Source organism: Pongo abelii, chromosome 1 (genome assembly GCF_028885655.2).
Source record: "Pongo abelii isolate AG06213 chromosome 1, NHGRI_mPonAbe1-v2.0_pri, whole genome shotgun sequence".
NCBI lineage: Eukaryota > Metazoa > Chordata > Mammalia > Primates > Hominidae > Pongo > Pongo abelii.
The window spans coordinates 7,503,693-7,524,674 of record NC_071985.2 but is presented as its reverse complement, the minus strand read 5'-3'; the positions used below and the strand labels follow the sequence as shown (position 1 = coordinate 7,524,674).

At 37.9% G+C, this 20,982-nt stretch overlaps 1 protein-coding gene across 3 annotated transcripts in view; it reads left to right on the top strand.

Annotated features, from left to right (window-relative positions):
• KMO (kynurenine 3-monooxygenase) overlaps positions 1 to 20,982 on the top strand; it is a 57,944-nt gene that overhangs the window by 12,442 nt on the left and 24,520 nt on the right. For all 3 annotated transcript variants that reach the window (XM_063714257.1, XM_009248693.4, NM_001132677.1), the window contains 7 exon segments: positions 4,319 to 4,388; positions 5,072 to 5,169; positions 6,339 to 6,428; positions 11,068 to 11,116; positions 16,140 to 16,227; positions 17,643 to 17,808; positions 20,408 to 20,479. In XM_063714257.1, the coding sequence (XP_063570327.1) occupies positions 4,319 to 4,388; positions 5,072 to 5,169; positions 6,339 to 6,428; positions 11,068 to 11,116; positions 16,140 to 16,227; positions 17,643 to 17,808; positions 20,408 to 20,479 (633 nt within the window).

Below are 20,982 nucleotides of genomic sequence, written 5' to 3'. Positions count from 1 at the left end.
CTGGAGAAGAGTACGTAGGATAAAGGATATCATCATGACCATCTTTGAAAAATACAATTTGCCACATTTGTCAAGAAAAAATTAATCTTTTTCGTGTGTGTTTTCTAGAAATTGACTTATTCTTTTTGTTTTTTACATTGATTTTTACCTGTGAGCCCAGAGCTATTTTGCAAGGGGTCTGTGAAATAATATGCATACAAAATTTTGAGCAAGTAGGATAAAATTATATGACTTAAACACATAATTATTTTTAAAGTATATGTAGATGATTTGTGACTAAATTTATTATACATTTTTAAACAATCCATGTTAGAAATTCAAATAATATAAAATAATCTGCAAATTTTTAATGTAAGAAGTGGGCCTCCATACTCAAAAGTGGTTCATTAAGCATTGATACATTTATGTGTTTGTCTCTTTTTACTAAATAGGGTGTTTACTGGGCACAAGGACTTATCTTGGTAACCTTTGAGTCCCTAAAATTTAGCAGATTAAGTTATGTTTGGTAGGCACTCAATAAATTTTGGCTTCACTTGGTTACAAACTTTACTTAAAAATGTAATCTCTACCATTATTTATACACTGAACAAATATATATGAAGCACTTACTATGTTACAAACACAATGGTAGATGCTAGGAATAAAATGGTGAGCAAAACCTGTTGATAGCTTAGAAGGATAGACAGATATTGATTATAGAATCACTCTAAAGATGTAAATTTTCTGTTGTTGTAAGCTCTTTGTATTAGTTTTCTAGGCTTGCCAAAATAAATAAATTACCACAAACCAGGTAGCTCAAGAAACAGAAATGTCTTGTCTCACAGTTCTGGTGCTAGAAGTCCAAAATCAAGGTGTTGGCAGGGTTGGTTCCTTCCGAGAGCTGTGAGGGAAAGATCTGTTCCGAGTCCCACTCCATAGCTTGTAGATGGAAGTCTTCTCTCTGTGTCTCTTCACATCATCTTTTCTCAATGCATGTCTGATTCTCTTTTTTATAAAGACACAAGTCATATTGGACTAAGGCCCACCCTAATGATATCATCTTAACTTGATTACCTATATTAAGATCCTATCTCCAAATAATGTAACATTCTTATGGTACTGGGGGTTAGGACTTGAACATATGAAGTTGGAAGGATGCAATTTACCCCAAAGATAAAGTTCAAAATGCTGTGAGAACTCGTAATTGCAGGATTTGAGGTAGGGTGGCCCAGGAAATCTTTTTTTAGAGAGTGAAGCTGAGTGGAGACCTGGAGGATGAATGGAAGTTTACTATGTAAAGAAGAAAGATAACATTTCTGGCCATGGATATAATACATGCTAAACCCCTCAGCAAGAGGCAGCATGGCGAATACGACGGCTAAAAGAAGGATAGCAAGGCTGGGGCAGAAGGGTGACATGATCGGATTTGTATATTTTAAAATGTGGGGAAAATCTGAGGCCTATGGTGATGTCATTTTTATCCAGAGAGGATTTATGTTTGTTTCTGTTGGGTGGCTGTGATTACCAGCAATCAAAAATTAATGCAATCTGATCAGGACTAGAGCTGATTTCCAGACAGGCCCTTGGATCATTGGTTTCCTTCCAGTGCCCTTCTCCTGGGATGTACCTGTTTAGGGTCCTGATCTAAAACCTAAGGGGTTTATCAGAACCTGCCCTCCTGAGCAAGGGGTGCAGGAGTGTCCCAGACTCCAAATTTTGTACTTCTAGTTTCATGAGTCTGTCAAAAGTTCTGCTGAAGTCCTCAGCCTCTCTTGCATTTGTAGATGCCTGTAGGCATGGCTCCAAATGCCAGGTCATCTCTCTGCGTCTCCTTTTCCTCTCAGTAGAGGTATTAGTTCAAATGACCTATTACACCATCACCCTAAATGACTGCTTGCAGAAAATAAATTGGAAAGAGCCAAAATGAATGCTGGTAGAATACACAGAAAATTTGATATTAGTTAAGCATAATGATTCCAGTAACTAGAGGCAGAAAGGTGAAAATGAAAAGAGATGGGTAGATGGAAAAACATTGTAAGGTAGAATTGGCAGAACTGGGACTGGAGTATCAAGCAGAGATGGTGACTCCTAGCTTTCTAGTTTGAGCAACTGGATGGATGGCATATCATTCACTTACATAGGGAATATGTGGAGAGAGTTGATGAGATGGGAGTCGATGATCGCAAGTTTCAATTTGGATCTGTTGATTTTGAGGTGCTTTGAGACATACAAGAAGCTATATCACTTAAACATTTGTATGCATGAGCTCAAAGCACAGATCTGGATAGGAGATATAAATTTTCACATAATCATGGGTGGAGAAGACAGACTTGGATGTAGATTTGAGAAACTCCAATATTTGTCTGTCTTTGCAATGGTGACAGAGGAAAAGTGGGACTGGCCAGAGACGTATGAAGAAAACCAAAAAATGAGAGAAGGTTACTGTTTCCAGAAGGTCTAGTTAACGGTGTTGACTACTGTTGAAAATTCAAGTGTGATAATTATATACAGATGACTTTGCCAAATACAAGTTGCTAGTGATGAGGTAGTAAACTACCACAGCCTATATAAAGCTACTGGGAGGGCAACACTCTAAAGCTTGAAGAAGACAATAGATCAGAAAAAATTCTTTATGATCTCAGAATAGGCAAAGATCTCTTGAACAAGACATTTGTAATTGCATTAAAAATAAAATGACAATTGTAATTGCATTAATAATAAAGCAAAAGATTGATGAATATGGTTACATTAAAATAAACAGCTTCTCATCCTCAAAATAGACTATAGCATTTAAGAAGCAAGGCACAGAATGGAAGAAGATATTTTTAATATTTAAAAATGACAAAGACTCTATATTCAGACTCTATGAACAACTAAAAAAAAAGAAAAAGAAAGAAAAGAAAAAAGATAGGCAACCCAACAGAAAATGGGCAAAAGACCTAAACAGACATTTGGTGAAAGAGGAGATCCAAACAGCCAATCAATATATGAAAAAGAGCTCACTGCACTCCAGCCTGGGTGACAGAGTGAGACTCTGTCTCAAAAAACAAACAAACAAACAAAACAAAACAAAAAAAACAAAACTGCTCAACTTCTTTAGTAATTAAGCATATGCAAAGTAAAACTATATTCCTCTCCAACTTACCAGCTCCCACCCTTCCACTCCACAATAATGAAAAGTTTGAGAACATCAAGTGCTGGCAAAGATAAATTCTCAGAAGCTGCTGGTGGGAAAACACATTACGACCAAATTTTGAAACAGTTTGGCATCATAAAAGTGAAGGTACATAAACTTTTGACCAGATATCCCACTTCCATGTATAGAACCCTCAAAAAAAATCATCATATATGTACCAGAATTCCTGCACCCACAAGAAAGTGTTCTTTGAAGCATTGTTAACATATTCCCAGACCAGAAACAACTCAAGTGTCCTTTGACAGTAGGATAGATAATCTGTGATCTTTTATTTAATGAAGAATCATACAGTAATAAAAAAAAGATGACCTTAAGTTTACATGTAATCATGTAAATGAATCCCATAATGTTGCCTTAAAGAAGCAAGATGCAAAAACAAACAAACTAAACACATACACACACACACACACACACACAGTGTGATTCTAACGATATGGTAAAAAAAAAAAAAAAATGGGTAAATGGCTGGGCACAGTGGCTCTTGCCTATAATTCTAGCACTTTGAGAGGCCAAGGTGGGACAATCACTTGAGCCCAGGAGTTTGAGACCAGCCTGGGCAACATAGTGACACCCCATCTCTCCAAAAAAACTTTAAAAAAAATTTTAATGGGTAAGATTAAAGTATATTGCTTAGAAATATGTACACCTAAAGGCTAAAATATAAAAAAGCAAGAATGGGTTATCACAAAAGTCAGAATAATGTTTACGTCTATGTGAGAGGAAGGGGACTGTAACTGGGGAGGAGGTGGGGGTAGTTTTGGAGGAATGACGCTATTCTACGTTTTGACCAGAGTAGTGGTTATAAGGGATATAAGGTTATAAAGAATTGCTTTCTAATTATTCCGTAAGATATATATGTTTATGTTTTTTCTGTTTGAAAATTACCTCACTATAAAAAAGTAAAAAAAAAAAAACTACTTCTAAAATTATATTACTTAATCTTGAATAAATATTGCTATTTTTGCCACTGATACTTTTCAGTAGAAATTGAGTAAATCAATGTGATAAATAAGGCTAGTAAAATATGACCACATGAGATGTGAGGCTAGTACAATATAGCCATACATGATGTTTCATTTTGCTGCTAAAAATTCCTTATATTTGTGGAATCAGATAAATATTTAATTTTGTTTAAATTTCTAGGTTGGCTCATTACAAGCATGCTTTCTTGCAAAGAGGAATTTCCAGATTGATGTATATGAAGCTAGGGAAGGTACGTCCATGGTGAAAAATGCAGGATGAAGGCTGGGCACAGTGGCTCCCGGCACTTTGGGAGGCCAGGGCAGGTGAATCGCTTGAGGCCAGGAGTTTGAGACCAGCCTGGGCAACATGGCAAAACCCCAACTCTACAAAAAATACAAGAATTAGCCTGGTGTGGTGGTGTGTGGTAGGAAGATTGCTTGAACCCAGGAGGCAGAGGTTGCAGTGAAGTGAGATCGTGCCACTGCGCTCCAGCCTGGGTGAAAAAGCAAGACCCAAAGAAGAAAGAAAGAAAGAAAGAGAGAGAGACAGAGAGAGACAAAGAGAGACAGAGAGAGAGAGAGAGAAAAAAAGAAAAAAGAAAGAAAGAAAGGAAGAAAGAAAGAAAAGGAAAGAGAAAGAATTAATTGCAGGATGTGGTTCTAATTCTTTGACTTATTTTTCTTTAGATTTTCTGAACTTAAAAAGTTTCTTTAATAAAACAATTTTTTTAAAAAAATATTTTTTTTAAAAAAAACACCAACTATCTAAATTTAATTTAACATAAATTTACTGCTATTAGCATTTTCTTTAGAAGAGCTATGAAGTTCTTTAATTTGGTTCTGAATGAACCAATTGTCCAGGTGCAGTAATTTTGCTCATCCTGGACTAGTATATAAAGTGTGTGTAACATGGAGTCTGCTTCCAATGTCTCAGATACTCGAGTGGCTAACTTCACACGTGGAAGAAGCATTAACTTAGCCCTTTCTCATAGAGGACGACAAGCCTTGAAAGCTGTTGGCCTGGAAGATCAGGTACTTAATGTGTCTTTCTTACGGAAGATAATGCCTGGTATTTTTCAACAATTGCGTGGATTTGATTTCATCCTGGCTTAAAAAGTACCATTTAATACCAAGAATCTCTGCATGAAAACTCATTCTACTAAAGCTTTTAAAATTCGAAATTTGGCAAGAGGGTGAATATTGGACACTCGAGGCACCCGAGGGGGACCCTGCAACTGGATGATTGCTTCCAATACTGCTTCCAATACTGATTGCTTCTCAACAGGATGGTGCATCACTGCCTGTAGAAAGTGAGAGTCAAGATGGCATCCAGGATAAAAGGAGCCAAATTCCTTTTTTTTCAGTTGCACAGGCCCATAATCTCTTATCTACAACTCTATACTCCAAAAAAACTCTGAAAATAGAAAGCTTCTCATCGTTCATTGAGTAGCAAAACCTGACCTGACATGAGACTCTTTGTAGTCTTTTAAAAATATCATTTAGCATAAATATGTTTTGCTACAGAAATTTTGTGTTTGATTATGGGTTGGGTTTATGTGATATCCAGCATATGTGTACTACACTACTTTCTAAAATTGAAAAATTCTGAATTCTGAAACCATCAAGCCCCATGAGTTTGGATAAAGAATGGTGGGCCTATAGTAGATTTTCATCATAGGAGCTTAATGTTGTAGAACTTTTCACCGTCTACGTGTCACTTGGTAATATAAACAGACGTGATAGATGTATTTTTCTTGATACTACTTTCAGTGACAATGTGTCTTTGAGCTGATAATACAAGTAAATATGAGTGCTATTTGCATTCCTATTATTTTCTCCCAGATAGCAGCAGCCATGTGTAAGAAAACACTTTGCATTGAATGTTAGGAGCCCTGGGTTTTACTCCTCATAATCTCCCTTTTTGTCATGATGAGAAAATTACTTAACCTCTGTAACAACAAATCACTTTCCTCAATCTGTGATATTTGATTTAGATCAGATAAATTTTAAGCTGGTTCTAAGAGCTTCAGGACCACCATTTTCATTGAAGGAGTTTCTACCACGTTGGGCTTCTATGATCTTTCACAATTTTTAAAATTTCTTGGAGAATATATGAAATTACATTTAAAAATCAGCTTCTATATTTCTTGCATAATGCCATGTTACTGTCATTGAAGTCAATATTTCTGGCTTCATTTCAGATTGTATCCCAAGGTATTCCCATGAGAGCAAGAATGATCCACTCTCTTTCAGGAAAAAAGTCTACAATTCCCTATGGGACAAAGTCTCAGGTAGGTTTACCCCTGAGATCATTGTGCATTGATTATAAGGAAGTCAACGTCTGGAACTTGCCTCTTGCTTGATGGCCCCTCTCTCTCCAGCCCTATCTCTGACATTGCTTGGCTCAGTCTAGACCCCAGGAATACAGATACTAGTTAGCAAGTTTATTCAGAGGAGATACTCAAAACAAGCTCCAGCCCAGAACATTCAAGAAGAATTAGCTGTTACTGCTCTTATTGTGTCATTTCTTGCCTTTGCACTGCCCTGCTACCTGGGACAGCCTTTCCTTCTTTTCTCCTTTTCAATTAGATAGAGAAGATGACTATCTTATTTGTCATCAAGCATAATGTACAAGAACAATCTAGAAGGTTTCATGATGCTGTTGCCCTTCCCTAACTCACCCTCTTGCTCAAAATTGGGCTTATAATAGAATGTATGGAATGATCCAGAAATGCTTTCAGTACTACATGATTTCTAAAACAACAGAGGCCAGATGAAGATGGAGAGTTTATGAAAGGAGACTCATTATCCTGCTCTGTGTTTTCCTTATCTTTCACACAGTAACACACAGAACAGGGGGAAATATGTATTTGTATTTTATCTAATTAGACCTTCTGATTCTGTTTCTTGAGAGAAAATGAATGCACCAAACATCCATCGACAGGAGAAAAACTCTAACTTGCTTTATTTTTAACCAGCTATGCCTCCTTTTATGAAGTGCAGAGTCAGAGTGAGATTCATATTCTTCTAAGTCTCTGACCCTCAGCAGAGCTCTCATTGAAACTAGACCTGTGCTTCTCAAACTCACCTGGGATCCTGTTAAAATGAAGATTCTGATTCATTAGGACTGGGATGGAGGCGGAGGTTCAACATTTCTAACGAGCTTCCGGGTGTTTACTTCTTTCACTGAATTGAGAGTGAAATCAACGTAATCGTCTCACTGTTCACTTGTATTAACAGGGAATGTCCTGAGGAAGGCCAACTCATCATAGCCGCCCCCGCTTCAGAGACTGAACCAATAATGTATCCATAGATAAGATACGGTTCAAATATCAGAAAAGCTAAATGAGGAGAGGGACTTGGAGCTGACACCATCACCCCCACCACCTTGTCTGTGTGTGTGTGAGTGTGAGTGTGTGTGTGTGAGAGAGAGAGAGAAAGAGCGTGCATACATTCCCCAAGAGAGTGAAAGCGTTGATGTGAGTTCCCATTTTGTGGCCTTCAACGCATTACAAGGAGGAAACGGCCCCTCCCGCATCATTCCTGCTACTTCTCAATTCTTAAGAACCGAGTTTATGCAAAATTTACAGGGGCCCCACATACTTCAGTTTTTCTTTACCGTCACTTTTGTATCTCAGTTAAATATGGCGGCCTCCTTGCCCTTTAAGAACTGCATAAAATTGCTTTACCTGGTCAGTTCCACAGCCTGTGGGAGCACAGAGCCATTCCCATGACTCCGGGATTTCTTCACATCCTTGAGGAGCCCACCTTCTCTCGGCCTCCTTTGCCTCTTGGTACCCCACTCCCTCTCACTTGGTATTGGCCATGTACCATGTTGGTCCGGATTTGAAATATACCTCCTCCACCAATTCCCACAGACAACACTCGCTCAAAAGATGCATGAGTGTGTTGAAGACCTACGGGTCATGAAGAGACCTCCTTGTGGATGGCACGGGCAATGATTTAGAAATCTCTAACCTGCAAATTTTGACCTCCAAAATCCTTTCGGACTCCCTTCCCTGGCCTCCCTCCTTCAGCTGTTTTTTCTTTTGAACTTTCTCCAATGTGATGTCCAGATTCTTCTTGTCTTGCTGGGTCCTCCCATCTTCTCCCCAAATTGCCCTGGAAACTGTCAAAATATTCCCTAATATACAGAGCAGGTCAGAGTTCCTCAGTTCTTAATCCTAACCTCTTATGCTCAAAATAGAGAAATGGCTCCCCCTTAGCAGAAAACATTCTCATTTGAAGGCATTGAGAATAGAGAAAATAAACTTTTTTTTCCTAATATGTCTGAGGTAGTCAGTACTACAACTAATGTCTTACAGGTCTCCAAAGGATGTATCTAAACTTTTTTAGGTTTTACTATTATCTTTTTGGTTATAGAGGCCACTTTATAGCGCTTGACTTGTTTATTCTTATTTATTCTTCATCAGACCAATCTTGTAGAATAAATATTGGAGAAGTAAGACTTGATGGGAATGACTCAAATATTTAGTTATGATATAATACTGTCCAAAGATATGGAGTAGACTAGAAAGGGACATTCTGGTGTTCCTGTAGGGCTGACAAGTCTGTCAGCTCCCAGATGACTGATGTGGAAAGAAAATATTTTCCCCATGTAAATTAATCTTCATAATTTGGGCCAAGCACAGTGGCTGACACCTGTAATCCCAGAACTTTGGGAGGCCAAGGTAGGTGGATTGCTTGAGCCCAGGAGTTCAAAACCAGCCTGGGCAACATGGCAAGACTGTGTATCTATAAAAAAATTTAAAAATTAGCCGGGCATGGTGGCATGCACCTGTAGTCCCAGCTACTTGGGAGACTAAGGTGGGAAGATCGCTTGAGCCTGGGAGGTTGAGGCTGCAGTGAGCCATGATCACGCCACTACACTCCAGCCTGGGGAACAGCAAGACCCTGTCTCAAAAATTTAAAAAAAATTAAAAATTAAAAAACCTTTATAATTTGAATGTTTCCTAACATAATTTAAATAGCAAGTTTGATTTCTGTTGAAATACAGTCTATTAATAACTTAGCTTTGAGGCAGAGAATGAAGATGTTTCTGTTCATTTTAAATTATACAAAGACCGGAATTTCCTCTTCAGTCATTGCCACTAACCAAGTCATTTTTACACCAAGTATAGATTTAGCTGTCAATGTATACTTCTATTTTTGGATGAGGTGAAGATTTATAAATTAGTATATATGTGTTAAAAATATTTGTTATATCCCATAATTTGGAAAATTATATGCTTTAAAGTTTTAAAGAATAGATTCACCCTGAATTACCAGCTTGCATTATGACTTTAATGGGCCCCAGGTGGGCACTTTGGCCTCCATGGGCTCCTTTTCTAGAAAAATGATAAATATTAAAAATTAGATTTTATGGGTTCATTGGTATAAAGATTAATAAAATTCAGGCTGGATTTATTATTACATATTTTTTATTGTATAATACTTTTCTTTCCTTCCTTCCTTCCGTCCGTCCTTCCTTCCTTCCTTCCTCCCTCCCTCCCTCCCTCCCTCCTTCCCTCGTCTTCCTTCCTTCCTTCCTTCCTTCCTTTCTTTCTTTCAAGACAGAGTCTCACTCACTCTGTCATCCAGGCTGAAGTGCAGTAACGCGATCTTGGCTCACTGCAACTTCTGCCTCTCGGGTTCAAGCAGTTCTCCTGCCTCAGCTTCCTGTGACTACAGGCATGTGCCACCACGCCCGGCTTGTTTTTGTATTTTTAGTAGAGGCGGGGTTTCTCCATGTTGGCCAGGCTGGTTTTAAACTCCTGACCTCAAGTGATCGGCCTGTCTCAGCCTCACAAAGTGCTGGGATTACAGGGATGAGCCACAGCGCCCGGCCACTTTTTTCCTCCTGATTTAAAAATAAACTAAAATCAAAACATTTTTACAATACTTTTAAGAGTCCATAAAAATGTTTTGATTTTAGTTTATTTTTAAATCAGGAGGAAAAAAGTGGCTGGGCGCTGTGGCTCATCCCTGTAATCCCAGCACTTTAGGTGGCCAAGGTCAGTGGATTGCCTGAGGTTAGGAGTTTGAGACCAGGCTGGCCATCCTGGCAAAACCCCATTTCTACTAAAAATACCAAAAATAAAAAATAAAAAAATTAGCTGAGTGTGGTGGCAGGCACCTGTAATCCCAGCTACTTGGGAAGCTGAGGCAGGAGAATCACTTGAATCAGGAAGGTGGAGGTTGCAGTGAGCTGAGATCTCGCCATTGCACTCCAAACTGGGCAACAGAGCAAGACTCTGTTTCAAAAAAATAAAATAAAAAAGTATTGTAGGCCCGTAGGCACTGTGCCTACCTTGCCTCAAGGGAGGGTCAGCTTTGCTGAATTGTCCTATAAAGTCAGAAACAACCAACACATGTTCCATGCAAGGACTGGTCCTATTCCTATCAATCTTCATCTCTACCACAACCAACACACACACACACACGCACATGCACGCACACGTGTGTGCACACACACACGCACTCACACCTTTTACATTGAAATGAAAGCCTTCAAAGTTGTCTCTTCAGGAAATAGCACTTTTATTCTAGTGATACTGTCATGACTGAAGTTTTTCTAAGAGCTAAATTTGGAGACCTAAGCTGAAAATATTAAATTTATGATGTGTTTTTAAAACAGAACTCTCTTGATGAAAATTATATTTTAGCTACAAGAGAAGGATTTGATTTTTAAAGTATTAAACTTTGAATAAGCCTAAGTGTAAACTTGGATATTGTATTATATGTGTTTGGTTAAAGTGTTCTTTTTTAAACAAAAAAAAAAAACAAAGTTCACTTAGTGAAATGGTTATAAAACTAAGCTTGCAACCCTCTGCTAAATAATAAATATGTTTTATTGCTGAGTGAATAACTTAGAATTATATTTGTCCATTCACCAGAAACAAACAGTATCCTACTCTACTTTTCTTGCAGTATATTCTTTCTGTAAGCAGAGAAAATCTAAACAAGGATCTATTGACTGGTAAGTCTAATGCTTTGATTCACCAGTTGTCATTTTGAGTAAAGCACATGACACTAATCTTGTCGTATGATTTATTGGATTTGTTTGCTGCTCCTTTTTATGGGTTATGAAGAGCAAGACTATGTACATTACAAAGTCCTTCTTGAAGCTAGGTATGATAGCTCATGCCTGTAATCCCAGCACTCTGAGAGGCTGAGGCCAGGATCGCTTGAGCCCAGGAATTTGAGACCAGCCTGGGCAACATGGAGAGAAGCTATCTCTACAAAGAATAAAAAATTAGCTGGGTGTAGAAGCATGTACCTATAGTCCCAGCTACTCAAGAGCCTGAGGCGGAAGGATCACTTGAGCCAGGGAGGTCGAGGCTACAGTGAAATATGAGTGATGTGATTGTGCCACTGCACTCCCAGCCTGGGCAACAGAGTGAGACCCTGTCTCAAAAAAAGAAATAAATAAACAAAATCCTTCTTGAAAATATCAATTGCCTAAAGTTTTTAGAGACGAAGTCTTGCTGTCACCCAGACTGGCATGCAGTGGTGCAGTCATGGCTCACTGTAACTTCGAAATCCTGTGCTCAAGCTATCTTCCCACCTTGGCCACCCAAGAAGCTGGGACTACAGGAACATGCTACCACATACGACCAATTTTTTTAATTTTTTTTAAAGGCAGAGTCTTTCTATGTTGTCCAGGTTGGTCTTGAACTCCTGGCTCAAGTGATTCTCCTACCTCAGACTCCAGAGTAGCTGGGATTACAGGTGCTAGCACCCACTTCACTGACAATTCTCTGAATTGAAATCATTTGTTCAACATATACTGAATCCCCATGGTCTGCTAGGCACTGAGTGAATGAGTGTTCACGCTGAAGAACTCACACTCTAATGGAACGATAGACAAACTCAAACAATTTGCAAAGTGACACAATTAGATTTGCCTTTTGGGCCAGGCGTGGTGGCTTACGCCTGTAATCCCAGCACATTGGGAGGCCAAGGCAGGCGGATCACAAGGTCAGGAGTTCGAGACCAGCCTGGCCAATATGGTGAAACCCTGTCTCTACTAAAAATACAAAAAGAAAAAAAAATTAGCTGAGTGTGGTGGCACATGCCTGTAATCCCAGCTACTCGGGAGGCTGAGGCAGGAGAATTGCTTGAAACCAGGAGGCAGAGGTTGCAGTAAGCCAAGATCATGCCACTGCACTCCAGCCTGGGTGACAGAGCGAGACTCAGTCCCAATAATAAAATAATAATAATAATAACAACAATAATAATAATAATAAAGATTTGTCTTTTAGAGAGATGAAAAGCCATAGTGTGAAGGCTGAGAAAGAGTTGCAATCTTCAAGGCGTTTCCATAATCTCTGGGCACAGAAGGAACCAAGAATAAAGCTATAGTAATGTGGCTGGAGAGTAGAGTGTAGATTCATGATATGTGTAAGAGAACAAATCGATAGGGGATATAGAAAGTTGAGAAAGAGAAAGGTGTAAAATATAACCCTGAAGTTTTGAATTTGTGTAACTAAAAAAAGCCTACCTATTCAAGGAAAAGCCACTGGATTACAAATTAAATCTGTAGCTTGCATAGTCGATCCAGTCACACTCCATGTATCCCTTACTAAGTTTAAGCCTACGTTGTAGTTGCTTTTCCTCCCTTCAGCATTTGTATTAAACAGATTTATCCCCAGCAAAGCATGCCACTTAATATTTCTACTATCTTTTAAACTAGTCCCTCGTGCTGGAGCCCAGTAGACTCTGATTTTTAAACAGGGGCTGTACATGATTTATCTTTGTTTCTCCACAATCTCCTCAATATATCTACTGAATGTAATTGAATCTAATGGGATTGAACTGGGAGGAGGAGGGCTATGAGGAATTTCACTTTAGTTGATTCACCAGATACAAGAAAGAGAGTTTAGTATTATTATTAATTGTATTTCTTTAGTTATATTTGTCAGACTGCCTTTTGGATGGGTAGATGGGTGGAGTGGAGCCAGTTTTCTAGGTATATTCAGGTTGATCTCAAGAAAGCAAATGAACCAGCCGGGTGCGGTGGCTCACATCTGTAATCCCAGCACCTTGGTAGGCTGAGGAGGGAGGATGGCTTGAGCCCAGGAGTATAATTGCACCACTGCATTCCAGCCCTGGGCCACAGAGCAACATGTCAACTCTAAAAAAATCAAAACAAAACAACAAGAAAACTCCATAAACAGCTTTTACAAAAAGCAGTATAGCAGACCTATGACACCGTCTTTCAAAAATCCTCTTAATTTATCAAGATAAGAATAATAGCAAACATTCATCGAAGCACAAAGCTCTATCTTAAGTGTTTTACATGCATAGATTTGCATAACCCTTCCAACAACTCTATGAGGGGGAAATTACTTTTATTTCCATTTTATAGATGGTGAAATGGAGGCTTAGAGAGCTTGGATCACACTGTTAATAAGTGGTAGAATCTGGATTTAAATTTGAGTCTGTTTATTCCAAAGTCCATGCTTTTAATTATTATGACTTCTGCCTCCAATATTATATATGAAACATCTGCTAATACTAAGGAACTTAAAACATGGGAAAGGTACAATCTTGGTGTACACACCAGAAGTTCCCCAAATTGTCTTTCACTAGGAATGTGCTGCATGGCACACAATTTCATAAATGCCATAAATACATCAATAAAATGAATGCTGAATCTCTTCACTCTTAAACTTTGTTGGGCATATGTAGTTCATTCTTTCTTTACGAGGCATCAAATGTGGGAGGTTTTCATTCCACACATTTAATCAATTGTAAATGCTCATTTCTCCCCAGCTGCACAACCTTCTCTCTGAAAACATTGTTGCTACATGATTTCCCTACGTTGGCATTTCATGCGGGATTGTTTCACGGTTCATCCGCTATTCTGTGAGATGTTAATAATTATTAAGCCAAAGCAAACAGACAAAGGATGTGTGGCCAAATAAGTTTGACAAATCCTGCATTAAACAAGTTTTCAGTCTTTTTTCTTATAGTACTTCTCGGGGCTTTTATTATATTCTTGGTCTGCATTGCGGATCTTCCAGAGCAGCACAGTCCAACATGTGGCCACAAATACCAGGCATGTGTATACTTTTCAAATTTATGCTAACCATGTTAAAAAAAAAAAAAAGAAGCACGTGGTATTATGTTTAATAAGATATTTTAACCTAGGCCAGGCCCAGTGGCTCACGCCTGTAATCCCAGCACTTTGGGAGGCCGAAGGGGGGTGGATCACCTGAGGCTAGGAGTTGGAGACCAGCCTGGTCAACATGGTGAAACCCCATCTCTACTAAAAATATAAAAATTAGCTGGGCGTGTTGGTGGGCACCTGTAATCCCAGCTACTCAGGAGGCTGAGCCAGGAGAATCTCTGGATTCCTGAAGGCGGAGGCTGCAGTGAGCTGAGATCACACCATTGTACTCCATCCTGGGCGACAAGAGTGAAACTCTGTCTCAAAAAAAAAAAAAGATATTTTAACCTAATATATCCAAAATATTATTTCAATATGTAATCAATATCAGAAACTTATTCACTGTCATTCTTTTTATATACGCTTTTTGTTCTACTTTGCCAAAATCCAATGCAGGCAACAAATCTCAATTTAGGATAGCCACACTCCAAGCACTCAAACACTACATGTGGCTGGACACCAGGGCAGCACAGCCCAAGACAAAGTATTCAGCATTACTCTAATCTTTGGCAATGGGACAGTTTTTTTAGGGAGTATATCCCAGGACTAACGTTCTACAGAAAATTATTTAGGATGTAATACTATACACTTACGTAAAAAATAAACATAATTTTTTAAAAAGCTTATTTCACAAACACATGTTATGTTTCTAAAATATATCCTTGGTATATCAGGTCAATTCTGATTACTTGAAAGTTATTTGCCAAACTACTTCTTATACATAGATGAATTTCTTTGGTTTAGGGTCTCTCAGATTTTGCAAGAAAGTTAAAATCTTCAAACCCCAAATCAAACTGAAACAAAAAAGAGTAAAATAAGACAAGATTGAGATGAAGAAGGGAGATAAGTATAGGCAGGAATAGAACTTCTGCCTTATTTTCCCCATTTTTTTCAAATTCAACATTCTTTTTATTTAATTTTGACATACAAAAAACTATACATAATTAATGTATACAACTTGATGAGTTTGGTCCTTAATTTTTTCACTTTGTGTGATCTCAGGCATTTTACCTTTACTTCCAGAATCTTAGCTACTCCCTTTTTAAGATGAAGGATTTTGAGCTAAATCATCTCTGAGGTCTATTCCAGCTGTAACACCTGTATTCTGATTTATAGCTTTAAGAACAATAAATAGGCTATATTTATAGATGAATACATGAGCATTAATAGGGACAAAATTATATTTTACTGTTGTAACAAGGACATAATTAATAGTTCATAAATTGAAATTCACTCAATTCTCTAGAGTGCTAGCAGGCAAAACAGAAAATTACGAAAATAATTTGTTTCAGTTTATTGAGAGGTTTCAAAGCTTCTTACTCATTTTCCCCCTAACTATTCCAGTGTTTGATTTCAAAGAGATTTAAAATCAACAATCTCTATTTGTGACAACTTCAATCAGAATTCCAGAAAACTAGCTAAAAAGAGATATAGAGACATGCATAATATGAGGAAAGGAGTTTGACTGAATATTTCCAATCACAACAAAGCCTCGGATTAGAGGCGACTCCTTAAATATGTGATGCTTGCTTCTTTCCCAGGGTGCTAATAATTACAGCAATGCAAGAGTTTGCACAATGGAATCAGTTGGATGTTTTCTTTTTGAGATGAGGATAATTGATTTTTATTCATCTGTTTTACTACCAGATTATACTGAAATCGTTACCAAACAGTTGTCAAATTACCATTTAAGTGAACTTATTTTTACATTGTTATGAATAAAATTCTCTACCATACTGTTCCCAGAAAACAATTAATATTTCAATTTGATTAAGTGAAGTAAGAATTGAGATTTCATTTCTGTCTGCCTCTTTCTCCATTTCCTCAGCTGCTGAGAAATACCCCAATGTGAAAATGCACTTTAACCACAGGCTGTTGAAATGTAATCCAGAGGAAAGAATGATCACAGTGCTTGGGTAACTATGGGTCAGGTTTTGGACTTCGGAGGTGAAAGCTGGGAGTGGAGAATTGTATCCATAAACTTTGTTCTTTGGCTCTTTTGAAAGAGTTAAAAGATTATTGAAAGGATCATCCAAATAGTTTCTAGATTCAAGGAATTTTAGATTGCAAATAGGCCCTGGTGGCCATCTGAACACCAATGCCAATAATTCTTAATTCTCACACTCGCTCACCTTTCTACTGTACTGTATTCCACACTGGTGACTCTAATGTGCTTCAAACTCTCTCTTCTCTCAAATATATGTGACCCTCCACTGCTCTCCTCCTGTTCTCTTTCCAGGTGCTATTTCTCTGCCTTTCCTTGGATGATTCTATTTCCTCTAAGGTTCCAAGCCTCATATCCCACTCTTGCGATATGCTATGGATCCACACTCATGGGTTCAACAACCACATCTCTAAGATGAACATTTCCAGTCCAAGCCTCTTTCTTCGTTCTAAATCCTTATAGAAGCTCAAATCAATTTATGTTAACTTCTCATCAAACATCCTTGCTGGAACATCTTGCCATTATCTCAAACATATCTAAAACCTTGATCACCTACCTCTCCCAAATCACATCCCATTCCTGACTTCCCCAGAACTAATGCCTGAAGAATTAGAATCATTCATGATGTGTTCTTTCCCCTGTCCTCTCCCATTAAATGTACAACACTCCCCAGTCTCTCCTACTTTCTACTGGCTTCAGAGTCTGTCTTCCTCCTTCTAGCTGCAGGACAGTACGTCAGGCTCTCATCCCTGCACATGTAATATAATGTGTTGCCATCACCTCATCCGTGTTTTCTGCTCCCTTTGGCATTCTGCCTTCTCTTCAAACTGCCAAGGAAGTTTTCTTAAATTGCAACTCTTCACACATCATTCCCCTAATAGATAATTTCAGTTTCCTTTTTGTCAGAATAATGTTTTAAAATCTTTTATCTTAACATTCAAGATTCTCTTCTTTTCCTCTTCCTTTCTCTCCCTACCTTGTATTCTTTTCTTAAGCTTTTCTTCTAATACCTGTGCTCAAGCCAAATGTATTGTTCTTAGAAAATCCTGTGGTTGTTCATACATTCATTCGTACACTTGGAACACTTGCCCTGTTTTCAAGATTCTCCTCCTTCATGCAGAAATCTCAAATCCTGTCACACGTCTGTGGTCTACCACGTCTTTATGAATCAGTATGGTGCTGTGCTATTCTCATAAGCAAACTTAACGACTGGGACAAGTGTTTTCATCTAAATGTTACGTCTATTAACTCAAAGCTCCAAGTCAAACATGTAAAAGTGAGCTTTCTAAGTTATCTGTGGAGCCACTACTTCTCATACCCAGAGGTACATCATCATTTTCACCACTAGACATATTTTTCTTTTGGATGTTTTGTTCTATTTTTCAGATCTGACAAAGTTCCCAAAGATGTCACTTGTGACCTCATTGTAGGATGTGATGGAGCCTATTCAACTGTCAGATCTCACCTGATGAAGAAACCTCGCTTTGATTACAGTCAGCAGTACATTCCTCATGGGTACATGGAGTTGACTATTTCACCTAAGAACGGAGATGTAAGTCCTTGCCCTTTCTCAACCCCTTCCCACAACCCTTGTTGCATGAGCGCAAATGCATATTCTAATGCAGTGATTCTCAGCAGCTTGTCTTGATCCATTTTGAGGCCTATCACAAGAACTTTGTAATTAATAATAAATTGGATGCATGGGTATCTTTTTAATAACACAATTCTCAGTCCTTTCTTTTTTGATATGCTTTCTGGAGTGAAAAAGAAAGGAGCCGTCTGGGCACAGTGGCTCGTGCTTGTAATCCCAGCAATTTGGGAGGCCAAGGCAGGAGGATCACTTGAACCCAAGAGATCAAGACCAACCTGGGCAACATAGGGAGACTCTGTCTCTGTAAAAAATACAAAAATTAGCCAGGGATGGTGGCACACGCCTGTGATCCCAGCTACTTGGGAGGCTGAGGTGGAAGGATTGCTTGAGCCTGGGAGGTCAAGGCTGCAGTGAGCCGAGATCATGCCACTGCACTCTATCCTGAGCAACATAGCCCAATCCTGTCTTGAAAGAAGGAAGGAAGGAAGGAAGGAAGGAAGGAAGGATGGAAGGAAGGAGAAGGGAAGGGAAGGGAAGGGGGAAGTTACAACCCTCCTACTGGAAACACATAAAGGATTTGAATAATATTTGTCTATGTTCTCTTGGAAGAAAAAAACAGGTTGATGATGAATCCTTCAGTATACTGAGAATCCAGTATTCTTATAAGCATAATTAAATCAAATAATAGTTATTAAATAAAAAGACTAGAAAATTGTTGTAAAGTGATTTCTATTGTTTTTCTCATTTCCTGGTTAAACCATATGTGACTGGAGGCAAATAAGTGGTATGTAATTTTTTCATGTTGTCATAAGCAAATAAGTATAGGAACTTGTTAAGGAAAAAAATGCTAACAGAAACAATAAGGATACTGGCTTATAAGTATGGATGTGCAAACAACATTAAATACTTGATTTGCATATAAAGCATACATTTTTAAGATGCTGATTTAATCTATCCTCTGAAATCCAGACAAGTGTAAAATAGCTAGTCAATATGGGATACTGTTGTTAAACACTAAATATCCGCCAGTAAAATCCATAGTTTCACATTTCATTACCTTTCTGTTTCATCTTCATGGTCAAAATGTATTCGCGAATTTTTTAGTGCTTATTGTCCTGGTTTTCAGATAGCTTCTGTTCTCATGGCCCAGAATCTGATAACTCTGGATACAGGATCACAGAATTCTGTTGAAAAATTGTTCCAGACTTAAGAAGAACTGTGCTTGCTAAAGTAGATTTAAGAAAGCCCTTTATTTTCTAGGTATACATAATAAATAGTAATAATTGATGGTTTTAAAAAATATCTCCACTCTTTTAAGAACATTGTTTAGGCATAGCAATGTGACTCAGACATGGGAACATTTTGACATGGCCCAAAAACAGTCTTTGTGAGAATTTCTCTATTTTTCTTTGTGTCTTTTTTTTCTTTTGTTCTTAATGTAATGTATGAAATAGACACTTGCACTCTTCTGATGGTTGGAGTGGGGGCAAGAGATTGGGTAAATGGCTTTCTACCACTAGTATTACTGTCAAAGTGAAGTAATCGCTTTTCATATGTATTCCTCTTGCCTATTGGATTGCTCTGTAAGGTCACGAGTTATGCACGTACTCATTTCTGTGTCTGTGTGTTGGGCTTTCTTTGGGAGTCTGAGGCTAAAAAAACAAGGAAGACACAGTCCCTTCACCTAAGACACAAATAACTATGATACAGTGTAATAATGTTAGCTCCAAGACTATGCTGTTTTTTCGGTATTCTTACTATGTAAGCTATACATGGAAGGTGCTCTCAAAACATCTGTAGAAAATAATACAAATTTGAAATAAGTGGAAAATTGATTGCATATTTCTATGTATATAATACCCCTGGGAACCTTCAAAAATGTGGGTCACTTGGGTCTTTTGGTCAATTGATCTACCCAAGCAATTAATACTTATTCAGGCTGTTATTGTATTAATAGTAATTACAGAGGACCCACTAAAGAGATGACTCTTCTCTATTATTTATGTTATAGGAAACAAATGATAAGAAGCTTGTTTCTAAAATTTTGGTTTGGCTCATGAAATTTAAATGTAAGACCTTTCTGTCCAGTATAGATAAGTTCTGAAATAAGGCAAAATATAAAGTAAAAAAAAATTACATAAATATATATAATGTATGTGCATACTTTATATATGTGTGCATATATACACATGTACACATCTAGATATGTGCATGTGTGTGTACATATATACCAGGTATAATTATACCAGGTATGATTCAAGATTTGAGAACATATGATGTTCTATCTCTCTCTGTCTTTTTCCTTACATATACACACACATGCACGTATTCTGAAATCTTGAATTACACCTGGTATCAAAAACCTACCTAAGGTTGAGTTTATAAAGACAGAACACAAAGTGTTTTCTAAGACAACTTCATTTTATGTAGCAACAGATGTGCATATCATCGTGTAGATGCTACTGGTTTTAATTACTGTGGAAACTATTATAAAGCTGAGTCCGTTTTATAGGTTTGCTATATGAATGCACTAATCAATCATATATTCTTTTTTCTGCAGTATGCCATGGAACCTAATTATCTGCATATTTGGCCTAGAAATACCTTTATGATGATTGCACTTCCTAACATGGTAGTATAGAATTTTTTATCAACTGTAATTTTGCATTTGTAATTAATGTTGTTTATTACTTACATTTGTACTTAGAATGTATATACCTAATTGATCTCTTCATTGTTTAATCTATTTAGTGATTATAGTTTTGAAACTTTGGGATTATTGAGGAAAAATCTGAAGGATTTCCAATTATTTACTTTGGAAAGGAGATTTAACTTACATGAATGGATAAGAAGAGTTTATGTGTGGTGGTGCCTGTCATCTCCACCAAAGACAATTTAGGAGGAAATGGCCCTCCCAGTAAAGCCAAAGAGATTCAGGTTATCTATTAGGAAGCGATTCAGCCTTTAAGGTCTGTAGTACACTGGAATATGCATTATCAAAAGAGAACATGGGGATGGGTGCAGTGGCTCACACCTGTAATCCCAGCACTTTGGGAGGCCAAAGCGGGAGGATTGCTTGAGCTCAGGAGTTCAAGACTGGTGTGGCCTACATAGCAAGACCTTGCCTCTACTAAA